We start from the raw sequence: 22,086 nt of genomic DNA on the forward strand, positions 1-22,086 counted from the left end.
GTACTGTGAGATGCACAGCACAGAGTCAGCTGGGACCTCTCGAGCAGTGTGAATGTGCTGAGACTATGAAACCAGTCTGTATCTCAGGGCCTGAGCAGAGAGGGGAACGAGAAGCCAGCAAGGCAGTGGAGAGGCTCTGGCTGAGCCAGATAGCTCCTCTCTGTCCACAGTATGTTTATGAGCCAGATCTCTCCTGCACTCTCACTTCAACTTGCCCTTCAAAAATTCACGTTTCTTCCCCTTTAACGTGTGTTCATGGAAAGATGGCTAGGTCCGAGGCTGTCACTTTCACTTACCACCTTTCCCTATTCCCCCTTCCATTAAAAAGCACAAGTTCCAACAAGTTTTCTGGAGGAGGTGAGTGTAACATTACATCTAGAAGCTGCACAGAAATTTGGCCATTTAAGTCAAACAGTACAGTTGTTTTGAATCAGAGCTGCTATAAAAACGAGAAGAGTGCTTTCTTTTCTGCTATGAGCATAGTGTTTATGATGAGAGATGAGATTTGCTGAGCAGATAGCATGATCTCAAAGCACTGCCTTGGCCAGTGCTATTTCTCGTATAGCAGACCTCGCTTAAGAAGACGTGCCTGCCTGTATATGTAGCAGCAGTTTGTTGAATCTTCCTGCAGACTTCTGGGTTGTAAGTCTAGGAAGGTTATCTAAAACTATGTAATTCTTTTGAAGGAATTTAAAATATATTTTTTCTATCCCCCTAATTTCATTTTACTTAGAGAATTAGGTGATTTGTGTGAACGAAGCTGAAAGTTGAGCTGCTGCTTGCCACTCTGCACAGTAAAGCTGGGTACAGCTTTGCCACTGTCCTGCCCTTGAAAGGAATCTTTACATCAAAGAAGCAAGTAAACATACCACTGTCACTGTGAGTGCTTTGGAAGAAAGTTTCGAAATAGAGACGGTCACGCTTACCCAGAAACCACAGAACGTGTACCTACAGATGAAACACTTCTTCCTACACGCTAAGCCACCTGCAGCTATCTTACTGACCTTGTTTGTAGAAGTACCACACCACTGTCCAGCAGCAGAACATCAGTTTTCCTGGAGCAGTGCTTTGACCACAGCTGTTTTCAATAGCTTTTCATTCATTATGTGCTCACCGGAGTGATTCCTTTCTGTCTTCCTTCGTCCTTCCTCAATTTTGTGAACTTCTGTAAATTCTGTAAAATTTCAGATTGTGGTTCCAGGCTTTTTTGGATAGATGGATTCCCTTCTAGTCTGAGCTTCAGCTCTCCAGTTTTTCTGTCAGTTTGTACACTGTAGCAGAAGAGGTGTTCTGTTTTGGCCAGGTGATTTCCTTGAGAAGGGAAGGCAGCAGTGTAGCCAGTATCTCTGTCACCCCACATGCTGGAGTAGCCCCTGGTGACTGCTGGCTGACAGCTGAGACTTGCCTGGCCCAGCCCTGCGGTCTGAATGTGACAGGGACTGATGGCAAAACATCAGCAGGTGGCTGCAGCTCATCCTCACCATGCACAGACTGCCAAGCTGTGGCCGCATGGGCCGGCACCCCCACGCCACGTTGGTCACCAAGCCCTTCTCACCCCGAGTTGTTACAAACCTCTTGGGAGAGGCATGGCCTGGAGGCAGCTTTCCCTTCTGCAATTGCATTTCTCTCCCACATAGCTCAAATAAATTTGAGTGATTTGAGGTGGGAAAGCATTTCAGTTTGCGTGTAAGTACATATACACACGTGTCTGCACTGTGTATGTGTGTAAGCCTTGTGTGTACACACACCCATAAAAGGACAAACACGTTATATTTGTATAGAAACAGTTTTAGAACCTTTTAAAAATAACACAGGCCTGAAGAAATACCAGTGTCCTCCAGGTGACTTGCATTGAAAGAATTTGGAGGGGCTTTTGCAGGGCTGAGCCTGTGCCTGCACAGCAGCGGCCCCTCCACCGCGAGCAGGAGGGTGCTGGCATCCCTCTGCCTGCAGGGGTTCTCCCTGGTAGAAATGTGTAATTTGCTCAAAAAAACCCACCCACATTTCAAAGTGCAGCTCCAAACCACAAGATGACATTCATAATAATTTTCATACCTGCAATTACTTTTTGTTATTACCTGAAGAGATTTCACTTGTCTATTTTTTTTTTCTTTTTTCTTTTTTTTTTTTTCCTGGAAGCTGCTTTTATTTTTATATTTGTTCTTAATGAAATGCTGGCCCCTGCCCTCAAGAATTCGCAGTCAGAGCACAATGCAATAAATAAGGGGTTATTTATTTATAAACAGCACGAACCTCCTCCTGGTAACAGGGAGAAAATTAAAATCAGAAACGATAAACAGTGGTTGTGGCAGGGTGTCTGGGCATGCCTTTTGTGTCCTGCTCAGCTTGAAGAGAAACCAGATTGCTTAGACTTACAAATAATAATAATCATGAAGTCAATATGTTATGAATAGCAGTAATGTCTTTCTCAAGCAGCAAGGTAGTAACTCTAGGGAGAGGTGGTGACCCAGTGCTGTCCCAGTACCTTGGGTAGCATCCTGCACTCTAGCGGAAGGTAGGAGTAAAGAAAAGGTGTGTGGGGAGGGAGGAAGAGGAGCTCCTTTCTCCTCCAGGTCTTTCTTCCTCTCCTGCCTCTGGGATTCCCTGGGGTGCCTTGGTAGCCCCAGGTAGAAAAGCCTAAAGCTTAGGTTTGCCTAAATCTTGTGACCACCTGCTGTAAGCCCCCTGATGTTTTTTGTGTGCCCTGAACCTGCCTGTCCTTGGGGTGTGCCATGGAGCAGTGCTTTCATATCAGTAAAAAGCAACATCACGATTTTCTGCCCTTACTGGCACCCAGCTGAGGACCTTGCAATGAAAACAGATCGGTTCCCTTAAAGCAAATGTCTTTTTTGGCATTGTGACTTTGTCTGGTGGAAGAATGTGAACAAGCTGTTGCAACCTCTTTTTGCGGTGCACAAAGGTATTTTGTTTGTTTGGGGTGAAACACCCATCGTGGATGTGACATCTGACACTCTGATCAGGAAAAACTTTAAAAATGATCATTTTTGATAAAAATGACTATTTTGATAAAAAATATTATTTTTATCATTTTAAATGATCATTTTTTAAAGCTAAAGCTGCTGATATTGTTAACTAATTCACCTCTCAAAATCGAGCAATACAAACACCTCCACTGTGGCATGAGTTTCTCCAAGGCCACCACAATTACTGCTCCTCACTGATCCCTGGCTGATGGTTACATAGGGTACATTGCTCGAGTCCTTTGCTGAGCTCTCCCAAAACGTGTTTCTTCCTAACAGATGTCTTGCTGAGACCTTACACCCCCCATAGCCTGCTACTGCTATGTTGAAGCAGGGCTCACTCTCATCTTCCTAGTGGGACACTGCGATGGGAGAGAGGAAGGGAAAGCAAACCCCAGTGCACTCCTTTGGGTCAATCACTGCAGGAAGAGTGTAAATGTGTAAGATAATTACTGTGTTTTGCTCTGCTCAAGACCACACATATCTTTCTCATTTAAAGATACTCAGTCTGATGAGGTGTCTTGGATAAATACAATCCAGTTTTATTTTTTGTTTTTAAGTCACTCTTTGTAGGTCTAAGTGTGATACTTGTGAGGGTGTGTTTTGTTCCACAAGCCATCATGCTGACTGCAGCAGCAGTACCATAGTACTATCATCATCTGATGTTTTTGGTAGACAACTTACACTGTTGCATGTATTTCTGTTTGCAGTGTTCTGTCTCTTCCCCAGAAGAAGAAAAGCTTATTACTGTCAAAAGGCCTAAAACCCCAGTTTCAAATGAGTTGTCAGATATCAACACCCAAACCAACTGGACTAAGTCACTGCCACTGCCAACGCCAGAAGAGAAGATGCGACAGCAAGCACAGGCAGTCCAAACAGATGTGGTTCCCATTAATGTGACTGGTAGGCTTTTAATTTCAATAATTAAGTTACAGTGATTGGGGAGGGAAAGGATAAAAGGGGACCCATGCAGGTGGATAGCATTTTGGCATATATGTCTGCATGAATTTTATGTCACTTATTTCACCTTTCTGTGAAAACGGTGTTTTGTGTTTAGTAGTCTGTCTCTGAGCTTAATGAGAAAAACTCAGAATTCCTTAAATGATCATTAATGAAGGTAGTCTACACAATGTGGGCTTGAAGTGAGGTTAGATATTCATGAACTAAAAGAAGATTGATAAATCACTGAGTTGCTTTGGGCTTTGCTGAAGATACATAATGGAAAATCATGTTTTACACAATACTAATGACATTCAGGATTTTCTTCTAGGATTTTTACTTAAGGATGTTTATCAGAGACTTTGATATTTTGAAGACTAAATGTTCCAAAGTTTGAGAAGAGTTTTCTAAGGTCTTATTTGTATGAGAGTTTAGGTGTTGAGGAAAGAATAGATAAGTTTAATGAGTCTGTGTCCTCAAGCAAGACTCTTGATAGGTCACTCAGCTTACATGACAGTAGCCCACATTTTCTTGTCACAAGCTGTATATTGACTGTCCATTTTCAAAATGCTCTTTGGTTTCACTGTTGCAGAATTCTCACTCTGTGAGAATTTAATAAGTTAAATTATATTAAAGTGTAACACTGAGTAGATATGTTGACATGTGTAAACAGAATTTCTATGAAAGATTGAATTATCACCTCAATTTAATAATTCTTCTTTTTCTGTACAGTATCAAGATTGTCCACTATTAGTTAATTAAAATAACTGACCGTTTGCCTGCCAAAACAACGATGATATTCAATATCCAATTTATATCGAATGTCATATGGCATTCTCTGGTTCCACACTCACTCTTGCAATGTTTGGTTTTGTTTTGAAAGTAGTTAGGTATTCTATTTTTCTATGTGATTACCAATATTTTTTTCACTTTAAAAAAAAAATAAATTAGTGTTTTGTAAAAAATAAAACACTAATTTTCTTACAGAAGATGTCTGATGGTAAAGTTTTAAAAAGTAATGCAGTTTAAGGCCACTGACAAACATCAGAAATCTCTGAGAAATCAGTAAGAAATGTTTCCTGAAATAAAACACGGAAAATAGTTGAAAGCAACAGAAAACTATTGACACCCCACCTCTGGAAAATGAATAGAAGGAAAACAAATGCAGTGCTGAAATGTAAGTAGGCCATTATCTAGGAATTGTAGGCTACAGGTGCAGAAGGCAGAGTTGTGGGGACGGTGGATTATCTGGCACAATCAATAAACTTGAGCATGGCTTAGATACCGTGACAGCAGGAAGATGGTATACTTACGGGAGGGGTAATCTGCAGCGTGATTTAATGACCCTGTGTACTGAAAAATATAGGGGGGAAGGAAACAGGTGGAAAGAAAAACAGGGTAAAAGAGATCAAATAACCATCACAGATTTAATTCAGTGTCAGTGGATGCACTAATGCGTCTGGATAAATTACACTCGTAATTTCAACCAGATTAATTCAAGATGTGACAAACCCTGTGTCCCCTGAGTTAGCTGGTTTGCCCTCAACAAATGCAGCAGTTCTCAACTTTTGTGGTAAAAAATAGTGCACATTCATATTCACCTTAATTAATGGAATGTGTTACGTAGCATTCATTCCCCTATAAACACAGCAATAGGAAGGTACAGAAAGGGAAGGCAGTGAAGGAAGGCTGGTGTTGCAGTGTGTGAGCTGGTCTCTGGGAACCAGTTTCGCTTTGCTGTGAAATTTGTATTGCTATTTTGCATCAAGCCAAGTGAAAATAACAAACTGAGTCCCCCACACACGTACAAAAATAGCTGCCGTCCTTGTTCCCCTCTAAAAAGTCACAATCTGCTCCCCTCCTCTGCCCTCCCACACTCCGAGTAATTCTATTTTGTGTGGTTCCTTATGTTACTACACGAGGCAGGAAGAAAATGCCCCCAAATCCTGTGCCGTTTGTTAAACGTGCTGTGGAACGAACCATAGCTGGGTTTTGTTTTGATTCGGCTCTTTCTTTGCTTGCTCTTTTTCTCACTCTCCCAGAAGAGAGGTCAAAACCCTTCCATTTATTACTCCTGGCATGAAATAAAACGTTAACCTCAGAAGAGGTGACAGCATTTTCAACAGTGCATCAGTAATGATCCTGCTACAATGGCCTTTCACGGGGCTGTGCAGCAACTGCTCCACTGGTTCGGCTCACGGGGCTCTTTGGTGAACAGATTGCAACTAATACAGCGGCAGGCAAAATCTGTTGGACAGCCGGAAGGTGCAGGGGCATTGCATTAGGCTGACAAGCTGCTGACTAGACATCCAATTTGGAAGCTGTTTCAATCCTTGGGAGTGGCTGGGCTGAGCTTATTCTGGCCTGGAAGGGGTTGGGCTGAATTTTCAGTGGTGGCCAGTCTTTGCTTTTACTTAGCCTGTGGGTTCAAATATGTACAATGGTGTCTGCTATAGTGGGTTTTCTGGAACTCTAACTTTCTTTCCAGATGGAGGAGTCTGGTGTTGGTGGAGGTGCTCAGAGGCAGGCTGGGTCCTGCAAAACATTTAAGCATTTGCTTGAGTCCCACTTGATTGCCTTTAGTGAGATTTAAGCACATACTTAAATGTTTTCAGTGAAAACGAGTCAACTGTGTGAGGGAAATGCAAGTAAACTGAACGAGGAATGCTTAGATGATTTGTTACAAACCTGACAGAAGAAAAGTCAGAAGAAGAATCTTTAAATCTGCAGAATTATATGTAAACATCAGTATTTTCTAAAAACAAGATGGCAATGAAGAAAAAAAAACCTGAGACATTCTGATTTTGCTTCTTGATTTAGAGTTTATTGAAGCCGCTGCTTTAAAATCCTATAAATTTGTACAGCGGCTTTCAAAAAGTTGTTTCAAGAGCAACTGAGGATGGATTGGTCAGAGTTAGCTCTTCAGTAGCACAGGGAAGAAGTTACTGTGGATCAGGGGATACACAGTGACTTTTCCCATGGTCATCCTGTTTGTGTGCCTGACACTATATAAAAGACTCTCCTTGTTTGCACCCCCTTCTTAGCATTTACACAGTATTTTATTCTAGGGCATCAGAAGCAATATTTTAATTTCTTTACAACTCACTGTGTCAGGCATAATTGCTGGCCTTTGAATGGATTAAGACATGTTCAGAGATGCAAAGCTTTCTCTTTTGAATTCTTTGGGTTCATCATAATGTGGCCAGAATTATTATCCTGAATGCTAGGATTATCTAATAGTCCTGACCTGACCCCATAAGGGTCCTAACATCATAACAGTAGTGATCCCCCAGACAGTGGATACTCTATCTCAATATTTTAGGGCTTCTACGAAGCCTGTGGGATTCATAGCTCTAAATTTCATAGATCCCATGGGATTCCTCCTCCCTTCATCTTTCCTCAGTTCAGTCAGTCAGAAACAGAGATGAAAACAACTTCTTTGTGGTTGCAAGGATTCTGCCTAGCACGAGTGCAGTTCATGGGAGCTCGAGATCCATTAACGCAGAGTGAGAGTCTTTATATTTACAATATGGTGAATGAAACTGCGGTGTTTTTCCTTGTATTTTCACAAGTCCATATGCTGTGCTTTACTATATGACTGTATCTTTAACTGTTATACAGGTAATCAGTTTTTCTACACTATCTGCACGACACACATCATGCTGATGTGTAGTCAACCAGGGATAATATTTATGACATTAGTTAATGTGCATTACTCACTTTTCAGAGGTAAATAATTTGGTCATCAATTTTCAAGAAAGTATACGAGGCAAAAAAAAACATATGCACATATATCAAGCTTTTTCTGCATTTAAGTTTTAAATAGGTCAGCTAAAGGATACTTAGCACTGCTTTAAAATGCTTTAACTTCTAAAAGGGGAACTTATGTGTGAGATTGGGAGTGGGTAGATTTTTAGAAGTGTAGAGAATTAGTTCACAATTTAGAGGGCAAGTTTTCTCTTGCTGCTTGTAAAATGGCCAAATCATTAACCTCTAACCAAAAGTGAGTTCCTAAAGAAAAGCTGCTCAGCCTTAATGATAGTGGTGCTTCTGGGTCCCATTATGATACAGCACATGGTCATCGTAAGGCTTTGTCTAGCAACGTGCACTTACACATTTTTTCAGCTCTTTCCATTGTATATAAGTGTAATCATTTATAAAATCTCAGTTCTAAGCAGCTTCCACTCTGAAATATTTATGAGATCACCAGATCAGTTTGATCTCTGCATGCTCCCCAGTACTTGTTTGTATTCATGTTAAAAGATCACCACCAGAAATACGATACACCTGACAGTTTCAGAGAAACGTGGTATGAAAAAGAAGTGTCTTGTGTCATTTAATGATGGTGATCTGCAAAGAAATTGTAATAGCTGTTGCCAATAGCAGTGTCTGTTCCTGTATAAACTGTTGTAGTCTTTCATTTGCAAGAGCAGATTTGCTTTTTCCTCAGATTATTATTTAAAAAACAAAAGACAACACCCCCCAAAACAAACAAACATATGAGAAACAACATACAGGGCCAAATTCAAGCAAGGATTCTGTTCACTTGTGGAATTACAGCTGCTCTAATAAGACCTGAAGTCAAATTCCTCTTGAAACTTGCAGTACTGTGTAATGCACGTGTGTGTCTAAAGCCTTACTGTGACAGTATGCTGTATTGTTTCCTTCAGTGTAAACTTTCACTGTAGGACCAAGCTAACATCATTTATTAATGCCTTTTTTCATTTCTACAACAAAACTAGTGGAAGAAAGTGCATGATGTCAGCGTGCTTGGAAGTAATGTTGCTTTGCTTGTTCTACCATGTATTAGGGGAGAATTTCGACCGCCAAGCCAGCATTCGGCGGTCTCTAATTTACACAGACACGGTGGTAAGACGGCCGAAGAAAGTCAAAAGGAGAAAGACTATAACAGGAATCCCTGACAACATACAAAAGGAGCTAGGTATGGCTCATCAGAACTGTATTCCATCCACTGTTCATTGTCACTGCTTATCATTACTCGACTAATAACATTACCAGTGCTCATGAAACCAATACAGTCTGATAGCCGATTACAGTTCCAAATACACGTGTGCCTCCTTGCCACCTTGTGCATCTGGAAATTAGGGCCTTTTATCTGTTGACTTCCAACTGCTGAAGGGAATGTGGTATTTTGAAAAATGGTTTATTGGTACAATGGAAATCTGCAGGGATGTAAGGTTTGTGGTCCTTAATGCCTTTCTGGAGATTTGGCCTGCTCCCCCGGGATGTTCACGGAAGCACACCTGAAGAGGGCAGGCATTTCAGCTTGCAAAGAATTATCCAATGGAGTAAACCAATTCACTGATGCCTTCCTGAATCTGCTGAGAGTTACATCAACAAAGAAAAAGCTGTAAATTTTCCAGTTTATCTTAGATCTAATTGGCAGCCTCTCAAGTATCAACATTATTTGATTTGAAGTAATTTGCATGTCATCATTAGCTATTGCATATATACCAAAGGAAAAGTGCTCAGTCAGTCACATTTACACTACCTCAACCTGTCAGCTTTTCACAGTTAGTAGCATAGATGGTATTCAAAGCTGATGGAACAGTCTGAATTTTGGCAACCTTTCAGACACTTTTTGCAGAACTCTGATGGTAGCACTTACTTATTTTTTAAAAAGATGTTTTCATTTTTCACAAATGATGACTTTACAGTTAAAATGATGCCCTTCTGCCTCCCTTCTCTCCGTTTTTTTTTTTTTTTTTTCAGTAGAGAAAGAATGTCTTAAAATAATTTTGCAGAATATAATTTTTTTTACATGTGGAATCAACTCATTTATTGACTTGTTCGATAAGTTTTACTACCTTGTGTTTTGCATCTCTTTCTTTTTAATTATATTTACACTTCTTGCTTCTTTGTCTAGATTTTTCAGAAACAAAAGCAAAAATATGTAACTTCTCTGCATGGGTTTGAATAAGCTAGAGAGCTAGGCATAGAGAAAGGCTGGAAATAAGCAAGTACATGAAGAGCAGTTCACGGCTGGAACTAGAACTATGCTCTTTCGGCATCTGTCATGGAACAGTGCCCTGCCGTAGGTATCCTCTATCTCAAGATAGAAAGTTCACTTGTCTAAACTCTGCATTGAGTCTTCGTGTGGCAGCTTTAAATTTTACTACCTTTGGATCTCACATAATGATTTTATGTCTAACTGCTGCTCTGGGCTATGAGGTGTCTTTGTCCATCTCTTCTTATGGGATGGATGCTGTTTGTTCCCTGCCATAGGGAACTCCTCCTCACAATGTGTTTTCCCTTCCTCCTGTCCACAATGGACCTTGGTATCTGGCAAGAAACACTTTCCAGCCCTAGAGTCCTCCTGGAGGTTAGAACTTGAATTTATTTCTTGGGATGACAACAATTTATCAGCTTTGCAATCAGCTATAAGCAAGCTCAAAAGTTAACTTAGATCTGTTGTAATCAAACAAAGCTACATGAAACATGGTATTTGGTTATTCTTAATAAAAGATTCCTTTCTCCCATTTTAGGTCTCCTATTTGAAGTAACCCCTCAAATTTTTTACAGCTGGTTGAGGAATAGCAGAGGCAACCCTGGTCCTCTCCTGTCTGTTAAGGTGTTCAGGATGGATACATTTTATATTCCCTTCTTCCATTTTAAATTCAGTCCTTTTGTTCTTTGTCTAGAGCTGAGATGAAATGAATTTGCTTAAAAATCCTTCTGCCTCTTAAATGCAAAATTGACAACGGATATTGCTTGAACTGTTCATTTTCAGGATTCTTGCAGTGTTCTTGAGTGTGGAATTCTGAAAATTACACACATACCAAGGTCAGAGTTTTCACTTTTCTATAGAGATTTTCTTGACACAGGTAGGACCTACCTTGAGGGCAGAGAGCAGAGCAAAGCAGAGCCCTTTGTTCCAAACGACCTTTTATTACTTTTAGGGCTTTCTGACTCTCTTTCAGGCAGGTGACTTTGAAATGACTGGCAGCTGTACCTGCGTGGACGTGAGGAGAATGCTTCCTGCTGACAGCATCTCTTAAAGCTTGGAGGTTACATTTGTGACCAATTCAGACTGATGTTTAATGCTTGAAAACATCGGTGGCAGTTTACCTGGTGGAATAAACCGAGAACGCAGTTGACATCTACGTTAAAAAGAAATCTTCATTGAATATCTTAAAGAGTTTGTGACTTTTGCCAGTCTGTTTGCTAAGGGCAGTAGGTTCTGTGGTCTTGATTTTGTTCTTTCATCTCACGCTGAGCACATTTCATGTTGCACTGCTTGAAGGTTTTCCTTGGCTCCTATTTTCAGTGGCGGAAATGCTGGGGCTGACAGTATCTCACTGCAGGAGCTCTCTCTGACTGGTTCCCTGGCCTACAACCGGCAGGCATGCGGTGCTTCAGCCATCTGCCCTGCAGTGGAAGTTGTCCTGAGTAGCTTCATGTTGCTTCTGTGTTGCTTGATCCAGACAGCCAAACGTATGCCAGGGAAGCTCTCTGATGGCAGTTTGCATCCTGTTAGCATATTGCTTTCCATTACTAGAAACAAAGCGTGTTTGAAGGGTGTCTTCATCTTATAGATGGAAAAACTAGACGTGCTGCAGTGAAGTGACTTTGCTGGAGTCACCCTCCAGGCTGCTGGCAAGGCTGGGAATAAATTACGTCTCCCTTGCCCTTGTTCAGTGCTCTTTCTGCCTTTTCTCCCCTGTCACTCCCCAGATACTTCTGTAGCCATCCATTCCCTATTTCTCTTACACCGTCCCAAAACAAACATCGAGTTGTTTTAAAACATTCCACAGTTCATTTGATCGGAACAAGGATCCGGACTAAACTCCAAATCAAGCAATTGCATTGTGCCTATTGACATTCTTCCTGTGGTTTCAGCTGAATAAATCTCTTTGTTTCTCCCCTAAAGCATTGCTGCGAATGGCTACAATATTTACACAAAGATTCAAATCCCTTGGTACACCAAAGTTGCTGTGCACAGGCTAAATAACCAACACGTACAGCAGATTCTTGTTACCTCTTGTTTATTCTTCAGAAGGAAGCAGAAACTTGAGAGAACCTCAAAGCTTAAACCAAGCCTGAACTATTTTCCTTTCTTGCTCGAGAGCCTGGAGAAGCTTGTGCCAGGCCAAGCTGCTGGGGTTCTTCCCCAGCTGCTTTGGCTCCTTTGGAACAAAAAAGGCCAAACAGAAGAGAAATCGTATGCTGATTGCTGGCATGAGCTCAGCGGCCGTGGTACCCTCGCAGAATTTAGCCAAACATACTGAAAGGAATCATTAACGGTACCCACGAGGCACGTGCTGAAAGTATCTTTAAGCATTCCTACTTTGGAGAATTGTGTCCCAGCCGTGTTTTCACAGGTGTGTTCCAGCGATGAACCACGCTATGCAGAGCCTGGAAATGTCCGCATGGAAACCCTGTGTAAATGCAGTGCGATGTGACGGCCGTGGTGCTGAGGCAGGCTGAGCCTGTTAGATGCCTGCTAGGTTGGAGATGCTGGTTACTCTCTCAACAGTTGCTGTCTGACAGCAGGAGCATCTCAGTACTATTTAGCAGAGCAACAGCAAAATAAGAAAAGGTGAACTATTCTTTCTCTGCCAAACATGGGACTCAAAAAAGCAGTTTTGCATAGCTCTGAATTAACTTTGTTGCCATATAGAAAACATTTATATCCAACGTTCAATAGAACATACGTTCAATTTAATTATACATATGTCAGTGGAGTCAATGTTGGATCAAAACTTCAAAAAGGGCAAGAAGCTTTCATTTACTTCACACTTTCGTGCTATCTCAGTTTCTCTGTTCTGTGTTGCTATTATCCATCACCTCTAGCTCTCTTCTTCAGATAGTACATTTTATCCAAACCGGTGTTCTCCCCTTAGGCAAGAAGGTGATTCTCTTCTCCTTGTCATGGATGAGCAGCTCTCTGGGAGAACCTGTCGCAGGCCTTGCTCATTTCTCAGCTTCTGGTAATCTTCAGCTTCCCTCACAGGTTCTCAGCTCTCCAGACTGAAATAAAGGCAGCAAAATGCCTTTGTCCCTTCTCTGTGTCAGTGTTCTAGGATCTGTCTCAGCCTAACTGACTTTTTATGCGGCTACAACTTACCTGGTTGCACATGTTACTCCAGAAGTCTGTGCCAGTGCAGTCCTGCAGTCCCAGGTACTGCTGAACAGTTTCTGCTGTCCTGGAGTTGCAACACGAGCAGGTCCCAGACCAAGGTACCTGTTCTGCCACGGACAGTGCAGTTCATCTTCCAAGTAAGTGTGTCTCACCAAAGCAGCAGGGGGGAAACCATCTTCCAGTTTTCTACCTTTTGATTTCTTCTTCTGCCAGACATCTTGCTTTTCTTTATTCTAATGGAAAGTTTCTGTCCTCTTGGTTTCCCAAAGAAGGTCTGACAAGTTCATGCTTTGCATGTACTTTCCTTGAATGATTTCATCACCATTTTTGACCCTTTTTTCAGGTGCAACTCAGGGCCTTTATGGCTGTGTGATTTTTTCCCCATCTACCGGTTGTTTGTTTTTTCCAAGCAAAAGGATGAATCAGGAGGGGCAAAAGGATGAAAAAGAGGGTTAGAACGACCTTATATGCTTTTTTCAGCTTGTTTCCCTGCCTCCCATCTTCAGTAGCCCAAGAGGTTGTCATCCACGGGGCTTTCTGTCAGTCATCAGGGTGGATATGACTGACACCTGAACACTCAGTCCCTTGCCTGCTTTTTTGTGGCACAGCTCAAGACCCCTTTTGGTACTCCTTTGAAATGGTTTACAGGAAACCATTCTACCTCAAACAAATGTGAGCATTTGTGTCCTTTTGATCCTTTGGAACTCACCTGTTCTCCTAGAGCTTCTTCCTAACCGATGTTCTTTTCCAGTCAGTCCCTTGGGTGCTAGCAGTCATTCAAACTATGGGTCCCGCAGGTAAAAGTCCCAGGTACCAGGGGTCCACCAGGAATACACACAAGGACCCAGCTATTCAAGGCAAGGAATTCTGCATCCTGGTTCAAACTGCAGCTTTAAACAGTCTTTGGAGAGAAACTCTCAAGAGTTATTTTGTCTTTTAACTAATACTATTTTTTTTTAGCTGTAGCAAGAACTGAGTAAGTTTCAGTTCCCTATATTTTCATCAGAATTCTCCCTCTCAGGGTGGCAGGGATATATGCAAGGATTCAGGATATTTTTTATCTGGCAGTGTGGAAATATATCACAGGATTCTTTGCAGTGTTCTTCTCCCCTTTGAGAGATTACAGATGCATGGAGCACAGTGAAAATTCCTGAAATTACCCCGAGCCTGATATACTTGTCTGTTTCTTGTTGAGCATCTTTAAAAAATCATTGGTATGCAGGCACTAGGGTAAAATAGATGAAGGATCTCTGTTTTCTTGGTGTTTGTGGTTTTTTTTTGTAACATTGTGGAAGTTGTGGTGCCTGAATAGTGACTTGGCCAGGTCACCAGGTTTGGAGAAGGATTGCTAGGTGGGGCATGAGAAGAAAGAAGATGAAAGGAGCAAATCTTAGGAATGTGCCTATGGCAGAAGAGACAAGTGCTTAGAGTAGAAATGATGAGTCAGAAGTAGTCTGGGAAGAGAGCTTGCTTCTGTACACTAGTTGAAACAAGCATGTTCTCTGTGATACCAACACACACTTTGTCCTCTCAAATCCTCAGTTTTCCACCCTCCTTTCAATGCACAGAGGACCTTTCTGCTGGAGCAAGCTGCTGATGCCACCAGCTCAGCCAGATTTGTGGGGAGACAGTGAGTTTTCCAGTAGCTGCTACCCAGCCCGGGGGATTACATGCACTTTTCTTTTTCCCATCAAATTAGCACAGTCTTAGTCTCTGTCATATCCAGTAACCACCAGAGTCGGGCATATACAGGTTACACCAGTTTTCCCCATCTTGAATTAACTGCTTGAAGCTCAGGTATGCATTTGAGCCTCTTCTCTGTGTTCTCATGCAAGAGGTGTTAAATATATTGCATACTTCACTTCTTCCAGGTACGGGGTGTTCTTTGTTTGCTGCTGGGGTCTGCACTGAACACGTGCATTACAGAAGAGCATTTGCCCTTTTTTTGAAACAAACAAACAAACAAAAAACCACTTATTTTAGTTACTCTAGAAGCAAGTGAAGGCTTTTCAGTACCTTTGGAAAATGCAAATAAAATAACCCTTACTGCTGTACTTTGTACCAAAATCTTAAAACCCTCAACATTTTAAAAGAGTGCACAGTTCCTCAGTGGTCCTTTGTTTACTTGTTTGGTTTTGAACCAGTTTCCCTGCAGATTTCTGTTGTCCCCCTACAGGAAACAGAGGAAGAAGTGCAACTGTATTATAAAAGGGCAAGTAAATCCTTACAGCTTTGCATCAGGTTCTGCATACATGTAAAGCTGAAAACAAAGCTGAAATGGTTCAGAATATGCTGCATTTCTACAAAAAATAGTTCAGACCTTGAAGTTAATAGCATGAACTATGGAAAGCCCCTTCCCTGAACATATCCCTATTCAACCAGTAATGAGCACAGGGTAGGGGCTGATGCTCAGCAGCGTCCCATGGTCACTCACGTTGCCCCCTTGTTAGTGAGCTGCTCCAGCACAGCTTTGACATGGGCCAGCCAGCAGGCTCCTGGATTTGCCTGGCCTTGGGCATGAGGGGATGGTGCAGGAACTGCTCCAGCAGGCACTCAGGTACAGTCATCCGTATTGGTAAAGGACCTAGCTTGGATTGACATGAGAAGGGTCCCTGCCCTCTTCTTTAGTAGCACCAAGGTTTCAGATATAACACCACGGTTTAATTTTGTATTTCAAGCATTTTAAAGCATCGTTTGCATTTGCAATCATCAGTGTGTCCCAATGCCACGTTCTAAAACTCCTAGTTTTGACAAGAGGAACGAGGAGGTTAGCAAGTCCAGTCTTGTGCTGCTTTGCCGTTTGCCTTCTCTAGCAGGAGCTTTTTAAAGAAGCATAAACTGTCCATGTGTGTTTAGCTGCTTGTGAAGTGGACTGCATTTAGCTTCCTGTGCGAACACAAACAGATTACATGCTGAAGTGAGGTTCTCTCAGCCTCAGGTCAGTATGTTACAGTACTAGATGCTGTAGTGCTTACAGCTTCGTTCTGCATCAGCCCCCTGGTCGTGCATATGTATGTGTTTCACCGTGGTAGGAAGAGGAAAAGTACCCCACCTCTTTGCTTATTTATGGAACTTAGTACACAAATTTTTATTACTGGATATTTTTAATTGGCTAACAGTTGTTATCAGGCGTGTCACAGCTCCAGAAACATGCATAATGCCTAATTAGATGGTTTCCTCTCTCTTAACCAGAGGGGGACACTGATTCTCTAAAGAAAAAAAAAAAAAAAAGGAAAATGTGGCAAGCAAAGCTATGTATTCTTACTGTACTGTTGTTAATAACTGCATACAGGATATGCAAATAGCTATTTTGATTGGCTGCAGTAGTCCATCTGTTCTGACAGCATCTCATATTAGATTATCCAAGATGTTTGCCAGCATCTGAGTATCTAGCTTTGCTCTAAATCTGTACCAGAAGCAGAAAGAGGCTACATTTTCATGAGAGCAAGAGGAATCTACACAAAGCAAACTAAATAGGCTTCAAGCTGCTAAAAGACTTCTTATGTGCCTGGGAAAAAGAAGTAAACAATCTTCTTGTGTGTGCTGCTTTCATTCTAGTCTTTTCAGAGCCCTCTTTTCCTTATCCTAAATGCCTCTTGTGCCTGCCAAGAGTAAGGATAATTAAATGTCCTTTAAGTGGCGTTTAAAGCTGCAGGATAAGAATACCTATCTTCCTGATCCGGTTCCGTACAGTCAATGTGAAGAGTGCAGTCCTATCGAGCCGTGCTACCTCATCTCTCCTGAGAGCAGCTTTAAGGTGGCGATTTGCAATAACCAATTTCCCCTTGCAGCGACATGTGCAGCATTCTTATACGCATCTCCAGCAGCATGGCTGCCTCCTGTGTCTGCTATTTATAAAGTGGTGCGACTGAATCGAGAAGCAAGAGCCTTACACAGACTAATTTTAAGGCTGTACGCTGATTCTTGGTTTTAAGGCTGCTACCAATAAAAATGTAAATGTAAAAGGACCTTAGGGTTCTTCCTGCTGACCCAGGGATGCTGTATTTTGAATTAAAACAGCTTTTCCTTTGTCCTCAAAGTCTGCTTATGCCGATTTATCATTATTATTTCATTTTTTAAAGTACAGTTATTTTTGGTTTTCTGGTGGTGCTGAGGATGAGATAATCATTAGTACTAGCTGTTTCTTTTCCCCATTTCCTGGAGTTATTCCTCAGTGATAAATAGAAAGCAGTTGTGTGGAGAAATGTTATTTAACGTTTTTCTTCGTAGTGTTGGATCCTATCTCTGTATAAATGTTGTTATAGCATACGTGTTATTTACACTAAAACAATGCATGGTTCAGTGTGTTAGCCTCCCTTCAGAAGAATGGCAAGACTTGGACAGCTATCCATGCCTACTGAACATTTTTTCTGAAGTATAGTGCTTTTAAAAAGCAGACGTGATTATTCACATTAGTCTCCAGATTTCCTTCCCCTTTTCTTTATTGCACGAGGCATTAGCATGGAAACACACTTCACATTTCTCAGGCTTTTGTCTGTTCCCGCTGCTTTGCCTCCTGGAAGTCAAACAGTGCTACTTGGTTTCTGACATAACTGATTACTATGGAAATTATTACCATGTCATAAAAAGAGGATTTCATGTGTCGAATGTGCGGCAGGAACACAGACGGTTCTGTAAGCAGAAGGTTTCTAGTAATGAGGAAAAAGGGAAGAGAAATGCAGAAAATAAGCAATGCCTGTGCAAAATCCATTGTTACAGATTCCTTTTCAGGAGGCATAACCTTCAAGAGATTGGGGATCAAGCAGATTGCTGATTTGTTGTTGTTGTTGTTGCTTTTAAATGAGTAAGAAGATAAATGTGAATTTGCTCTTCAAGGAATAATTATTTTATTTTGACTCCAGCAGTTGGCACTGGCCAAAGCGATTTCCGAGGGCATTCGATGTATGTCCCAGACCACTGCTCCACGCTAGGCAGACTAGACAGCTATCGCTCTGCTATGCAGCGGTCTGAAACCAAGGACACCAGCTGCCAGACCGAGGAAGTTAAAGTTGTGCCCCCTTCGATGAGAAGAATACGAGCGCAGAAAGGACAAGGCATTGCAGCCCAGATGTCTCAGTTCTCCAGCTCATCTGGAAACATGTCGGTGATGAGTGATTCTGCCGCGGTTATATTTGCTTCTCGCCAAAATAGTGACATGGGTTTTCACAGCTTGCCTCGGGCTGGTGCGAGAGTGTCTCTGCAGTCCCTAGAACAGACACAGAGCATCTCTAGGCAGACGGAAGACATCGCTGGCACTTTACCCCACCAGATAAGCAAACTGCAAGTGGATGATGGTGCTGTGCATCTGAGGAGTAATCCCACGACAGGGACTGTTTCAAGGCCAAAGTCTCAAGAGGTGAGAAGCTATGACAGCGAAAAGTCCACGAGCCCAGCATGTGTGGTCTCTCCTCATGCCACCTACTCCACGAGTGTCATTCCCAATGCAACGCTGTCGTCTTCCTCAGAAGTTATTGTTATTCACACTGCCCAGAGTGCTGGATCATTGGATAATAAAATGGGTGGCTCTGCTGCGTACCCAAAGCCAAGAGACAATCCTGTTGCCAGCAATGCAATAAGTGGGAAGGAAGATCACCATTCTTCAAGTGGCAACTGGAGTGAGAGTAGCTCCACACGTCACTCGCAGACGTCAGACACCATCCCGTCTAACACGGTCATGATGCTCTCCCTTGGTGACTCTGCTGTCTCTCTCAGCACTCCTGGAAACGCAGAGGCTGGGTCTCAGAGTGCGAACTACACCTGCAGAAACAATCTTGCTTTACCAAGCCAGTCCCAGGACAGCGATGGCAGGAGTGAATCTAGCTATTCAGGGGAGCGTACGCAAGCAGCAGCGAGCAGCACAGAGCATTGGCTATACAAGTCTGCGGAAAGCAGCGAGGCTTCTTCACGCAAGGTGGCTTGTACCACACCAGGCTGTGCCACACCTGGCAGCAACCTGAGCAGCAGCAGCCTGGAGAGGACGTCGGCCAGAGAAGATTCCACTTCTCTGTATTCGGTGGACCACGATGGTTATTACAGCTCCATGCCTGTGGACTCTGGGCTGAAGTCAGACGTGCCGTGCAATAGCACTAATGGTTTTGGGAACCCCAGAGACAGCGTGATTAACGTCTTTGAAGGGAAGGAGAAGAAACATCAGGATGACCCGGTGGGCCAAGGTGACAAATCCCTGGTGAGAAACATCTCTCTAAAGAAGGCAAAGAAGCCGCCTTTGCCACCATCTAGAACAGACTCACTCAGGAGGGTACCCAAGAAAAAAGCCCAGTCCAATGGACAGGTGCTTGATGAAACCCTAATTGCCACCCTGCAGCATTCTCTGCAGTTGAACCTCAAGTGCAAAAACAGCAGCTCCCCTTCCCAGAGCCCCTGCAGCGACTACGAGGATCCCTGGGTGCTGCGCTCTCGCAGCCAGAGCTCGGTCAGTGCCAGCAGCAGCATGATGTCCACCACCGCCCCAAACCTGTACTCCATCTGCACCGTCACCCCTTCCCAGAGCGAAACGAGCAGCATCAAGTCAGAGTATGCCGACCAGTGGGGTTACTACAGCGACTACGCCGCGGTGGCAGACGACCAGGTCAAGTCCCCGGTGACCCATTCTGCCAGCACGTCGTCTGCTCTCAGTGATTACAGCATCGGCCACCTCAGCGATGGCTCAAGGGCTTCAGTGCCACAAGTGCCCAGTGGACTGGCCAAACCAAAGAGCACTTCTCCAGAGAAATCCCACCGAGTCACATCACCATCCAGTGGGTACTCCAGCCAGTCCAACACGCCCACTGCGCTTACTCCAGTGCCTGTACTGCTAAAATCTGCATCGTCAGGAAACGGGAAATCCAAGCTGAAACCTAAAGTGCCTGAAAGGAAGTCCTCTCTTCTGTCTTCAGTCTCCATTTCTTCATCCTCCACCTCTCTTTCTTCAAATACATCTACTGAAGGGAGCATGAGTGTGAAGAAAATGGACCCCACCCCGAGCTCTCCTCTGGATTCGGGTGCACCTCCTCCACCACCTCTGCTTCCAACACCTCCTCCACATTGCCCTGAGCTTTCTCCTCCCTATCCTCCTCCTCCTCCTCCAGCAGAAGTCATGGATCTAGCACTGTCGCCAGCCTCTCCCACATTTCCCCCTCCTCCACCAGAAGCTGATGGAAATTCTTCCTTTGCCCACAGTGCCCAGTGGTTACCACAAGAAACTTCCATCACTTCATTCTCTTCCCCTGTTCCTCCTCCTTCTACTTTCCCCTTAGCTGTCCCGCCGCCAGCACCACCTCTCGATCCGAAGCTGACAAAGGGTGCAGCGATACACCCACAGTATTCTTTTAAGAAACGTAATCAGGAAGATCCTTGCTACAGCCCAGTGAAGCAGCCCTTCAACAAGCAAGATGCATCAAGACCCGTGATGCCCTTAGTAACTACCAAAGCATTGCAAATGGTGCAGCTGAGGTCTGTGAAAAAAGCAACAGAAGGTGAACCATCGCCCGAACCTGCTTCTGAAACCGCCTCTCAGGAAAAGGGTGCTGTAAGCTCATCATCACAGACTTCCCTAAAGCCGTCTCTCTCCCTGAGACTCAGTAACAGCTTAGGTGAAGAGGAGATGAAAACTCATGGCACTTCATTTAAAAACGCAGCTCAAACACTGGCTCAGAGTCCTCCTCTGGTTCTCTCTGACAACATACCTGCGCTTGACAGCGATCAAAAATCTGCAGGTACAGTAGGTCTAAGCAAGTCTGTCGAAGCTGTTTCAGTGGGGACAGCCACTGAAGACACGCCCGAGTCTCCAGTGCAGAGCAAAGACATGTCACCTCAGGGGTCACCAGCATCTCCGGACAAGACTCAGGTCGTATTGCCAAACAAGAAACCACCTCCCATTTCAAAGAAACCCAAACTGTTCCTCGTTGTACCACCTCCACAGTTAGACCTCACAGTGGAGAAAATAGCTGAAGTGGGTGATACTGTCAGAGGCGCACCAAGCCCAACTAAGAGAGACGCTGTGCTTGCACACTGCGAGGAGGCGAGAAATTGTCTTACAGATGGACTCAGCTCTAGCGAGATGGACTCTGGCAGCCTGGTTCCAGAGGGAGGAGCTGCCGGAGTCACCTTCTCCGAAACAGTGGGAACTAGTGCCTTTGTGGCACAGCCTGCTGCATCACCAGTTCAAGAAGAAGGCAGGCAGGAGGAGCAGCCTGCTTTTGACGAAGGAAGCAGTTCAGGCAGCAGCCAAGACAGTGGCAGTAACACTGACGGGCACCTATCTCAGGAGAACGAAAGTGGTGAGTGAGTCTGTTCGCTTTGCCTCTTCTTCAGACATAGCAATAGCTGTGTTAAGGAATGTGGGGAGTGAGGATAGCAATCCTAGCAGTCAGATGCTCTTCTGTAGAGAAAAGAAGCTCTTGCAGTAGTTAAAGCTGAAAGCCTAAAGAAAGTTGCAGGGATCAGATTAATAATTGATGACATTTCTTCTTATTCCTTTCTGATACCTCGTTATCGCAGATGTGGAAATGAAAACGGTGCTTTACTTAACTGCTAGGATTAACACATGCTATGAGAACATGGTTAGCTTTGTTGATTTTGATTTTGCATTTTAATGGAAACCATAGAAATGTTCCTTCAGCATCGTACTCTGCATGTGTGTGAACAAGCACAGGCTTTTCGTGCACTGCAGTTTCCTAAGCGAGTGTATTCTGAAATCACAACAACAACTGGTGCACTTGCTAAATCCCTCGGGTGTTTTGCCTTGGAAGCAAAGGGGGGTGATTTCAAGATTGTAAATCTGTTGGGTTCCCGTGACGGACTGACAGTATTGTTCATTATTTCTGCGTAGCCGAGGTGTTTGAGTCGGATACAGCAAATAGTTCCTTCCTGCCAAGCAGTAGTTATGGGGAAGAGACGGACGGAGTGGCAACACCAGCGAGACCAAGGACTACTGAGGATCTTTTTGCAGCCATCCACAGGTACTGTAGAAATTTCCCTGTCCATACTGCCTGGTCCGTTAATTCCCTCAAAAAATTAATTGTCATCGTTTTTCTAAAACACACAGTTACAACAGTCGTTGCT

At 43.4% G+C, this 22,086-nt stretch overlaps 1 protein-coding gene across 1 annotated transcript in view; it reads left to right on the top strand.

Moving 5' to 3' along the window:
* Positions 1 to 22,086, top strand: part of NHSL1 (NHS like 1) — a gene marked incomplete at both ends in the record, with an annotated part of 164,087 nt that overhangs the window by 137,926 nt on the left and 4,075 nt on the right. The window contains 4 exons of the mRNA XM_084283623.1: positions 3,692 to 3,884; positions 8,731 to 8,862; positions 17,886 to 21,302; positions 21,854 to 21,983. Coding sequence (XP_084139749.1) covers positions 3,692 to 3,884; positions 8,731 to 8,862; positions 17,886 to 21,302; positions 21,854 to 21,983 — 3,872 coding nt within the window. The remainder of the gene's footprint in view (positions 1 to 3,691; positions 3,885 to 8,730; positions 8,863 to 17,885; positions 21,303 to 21,853; positions 21,984 to 22,086) is intronic.

Source organism: Netta rufina (genome assembly GCF_964035555.1).
Source record: "Netta rufina genome assembly, chromosome: 3".
Lineage (NCBI taxonomy): Eukaryota > Metazoa > Chordata > Aves > Anseriformes > Anatidae > Netta > Netta rufina.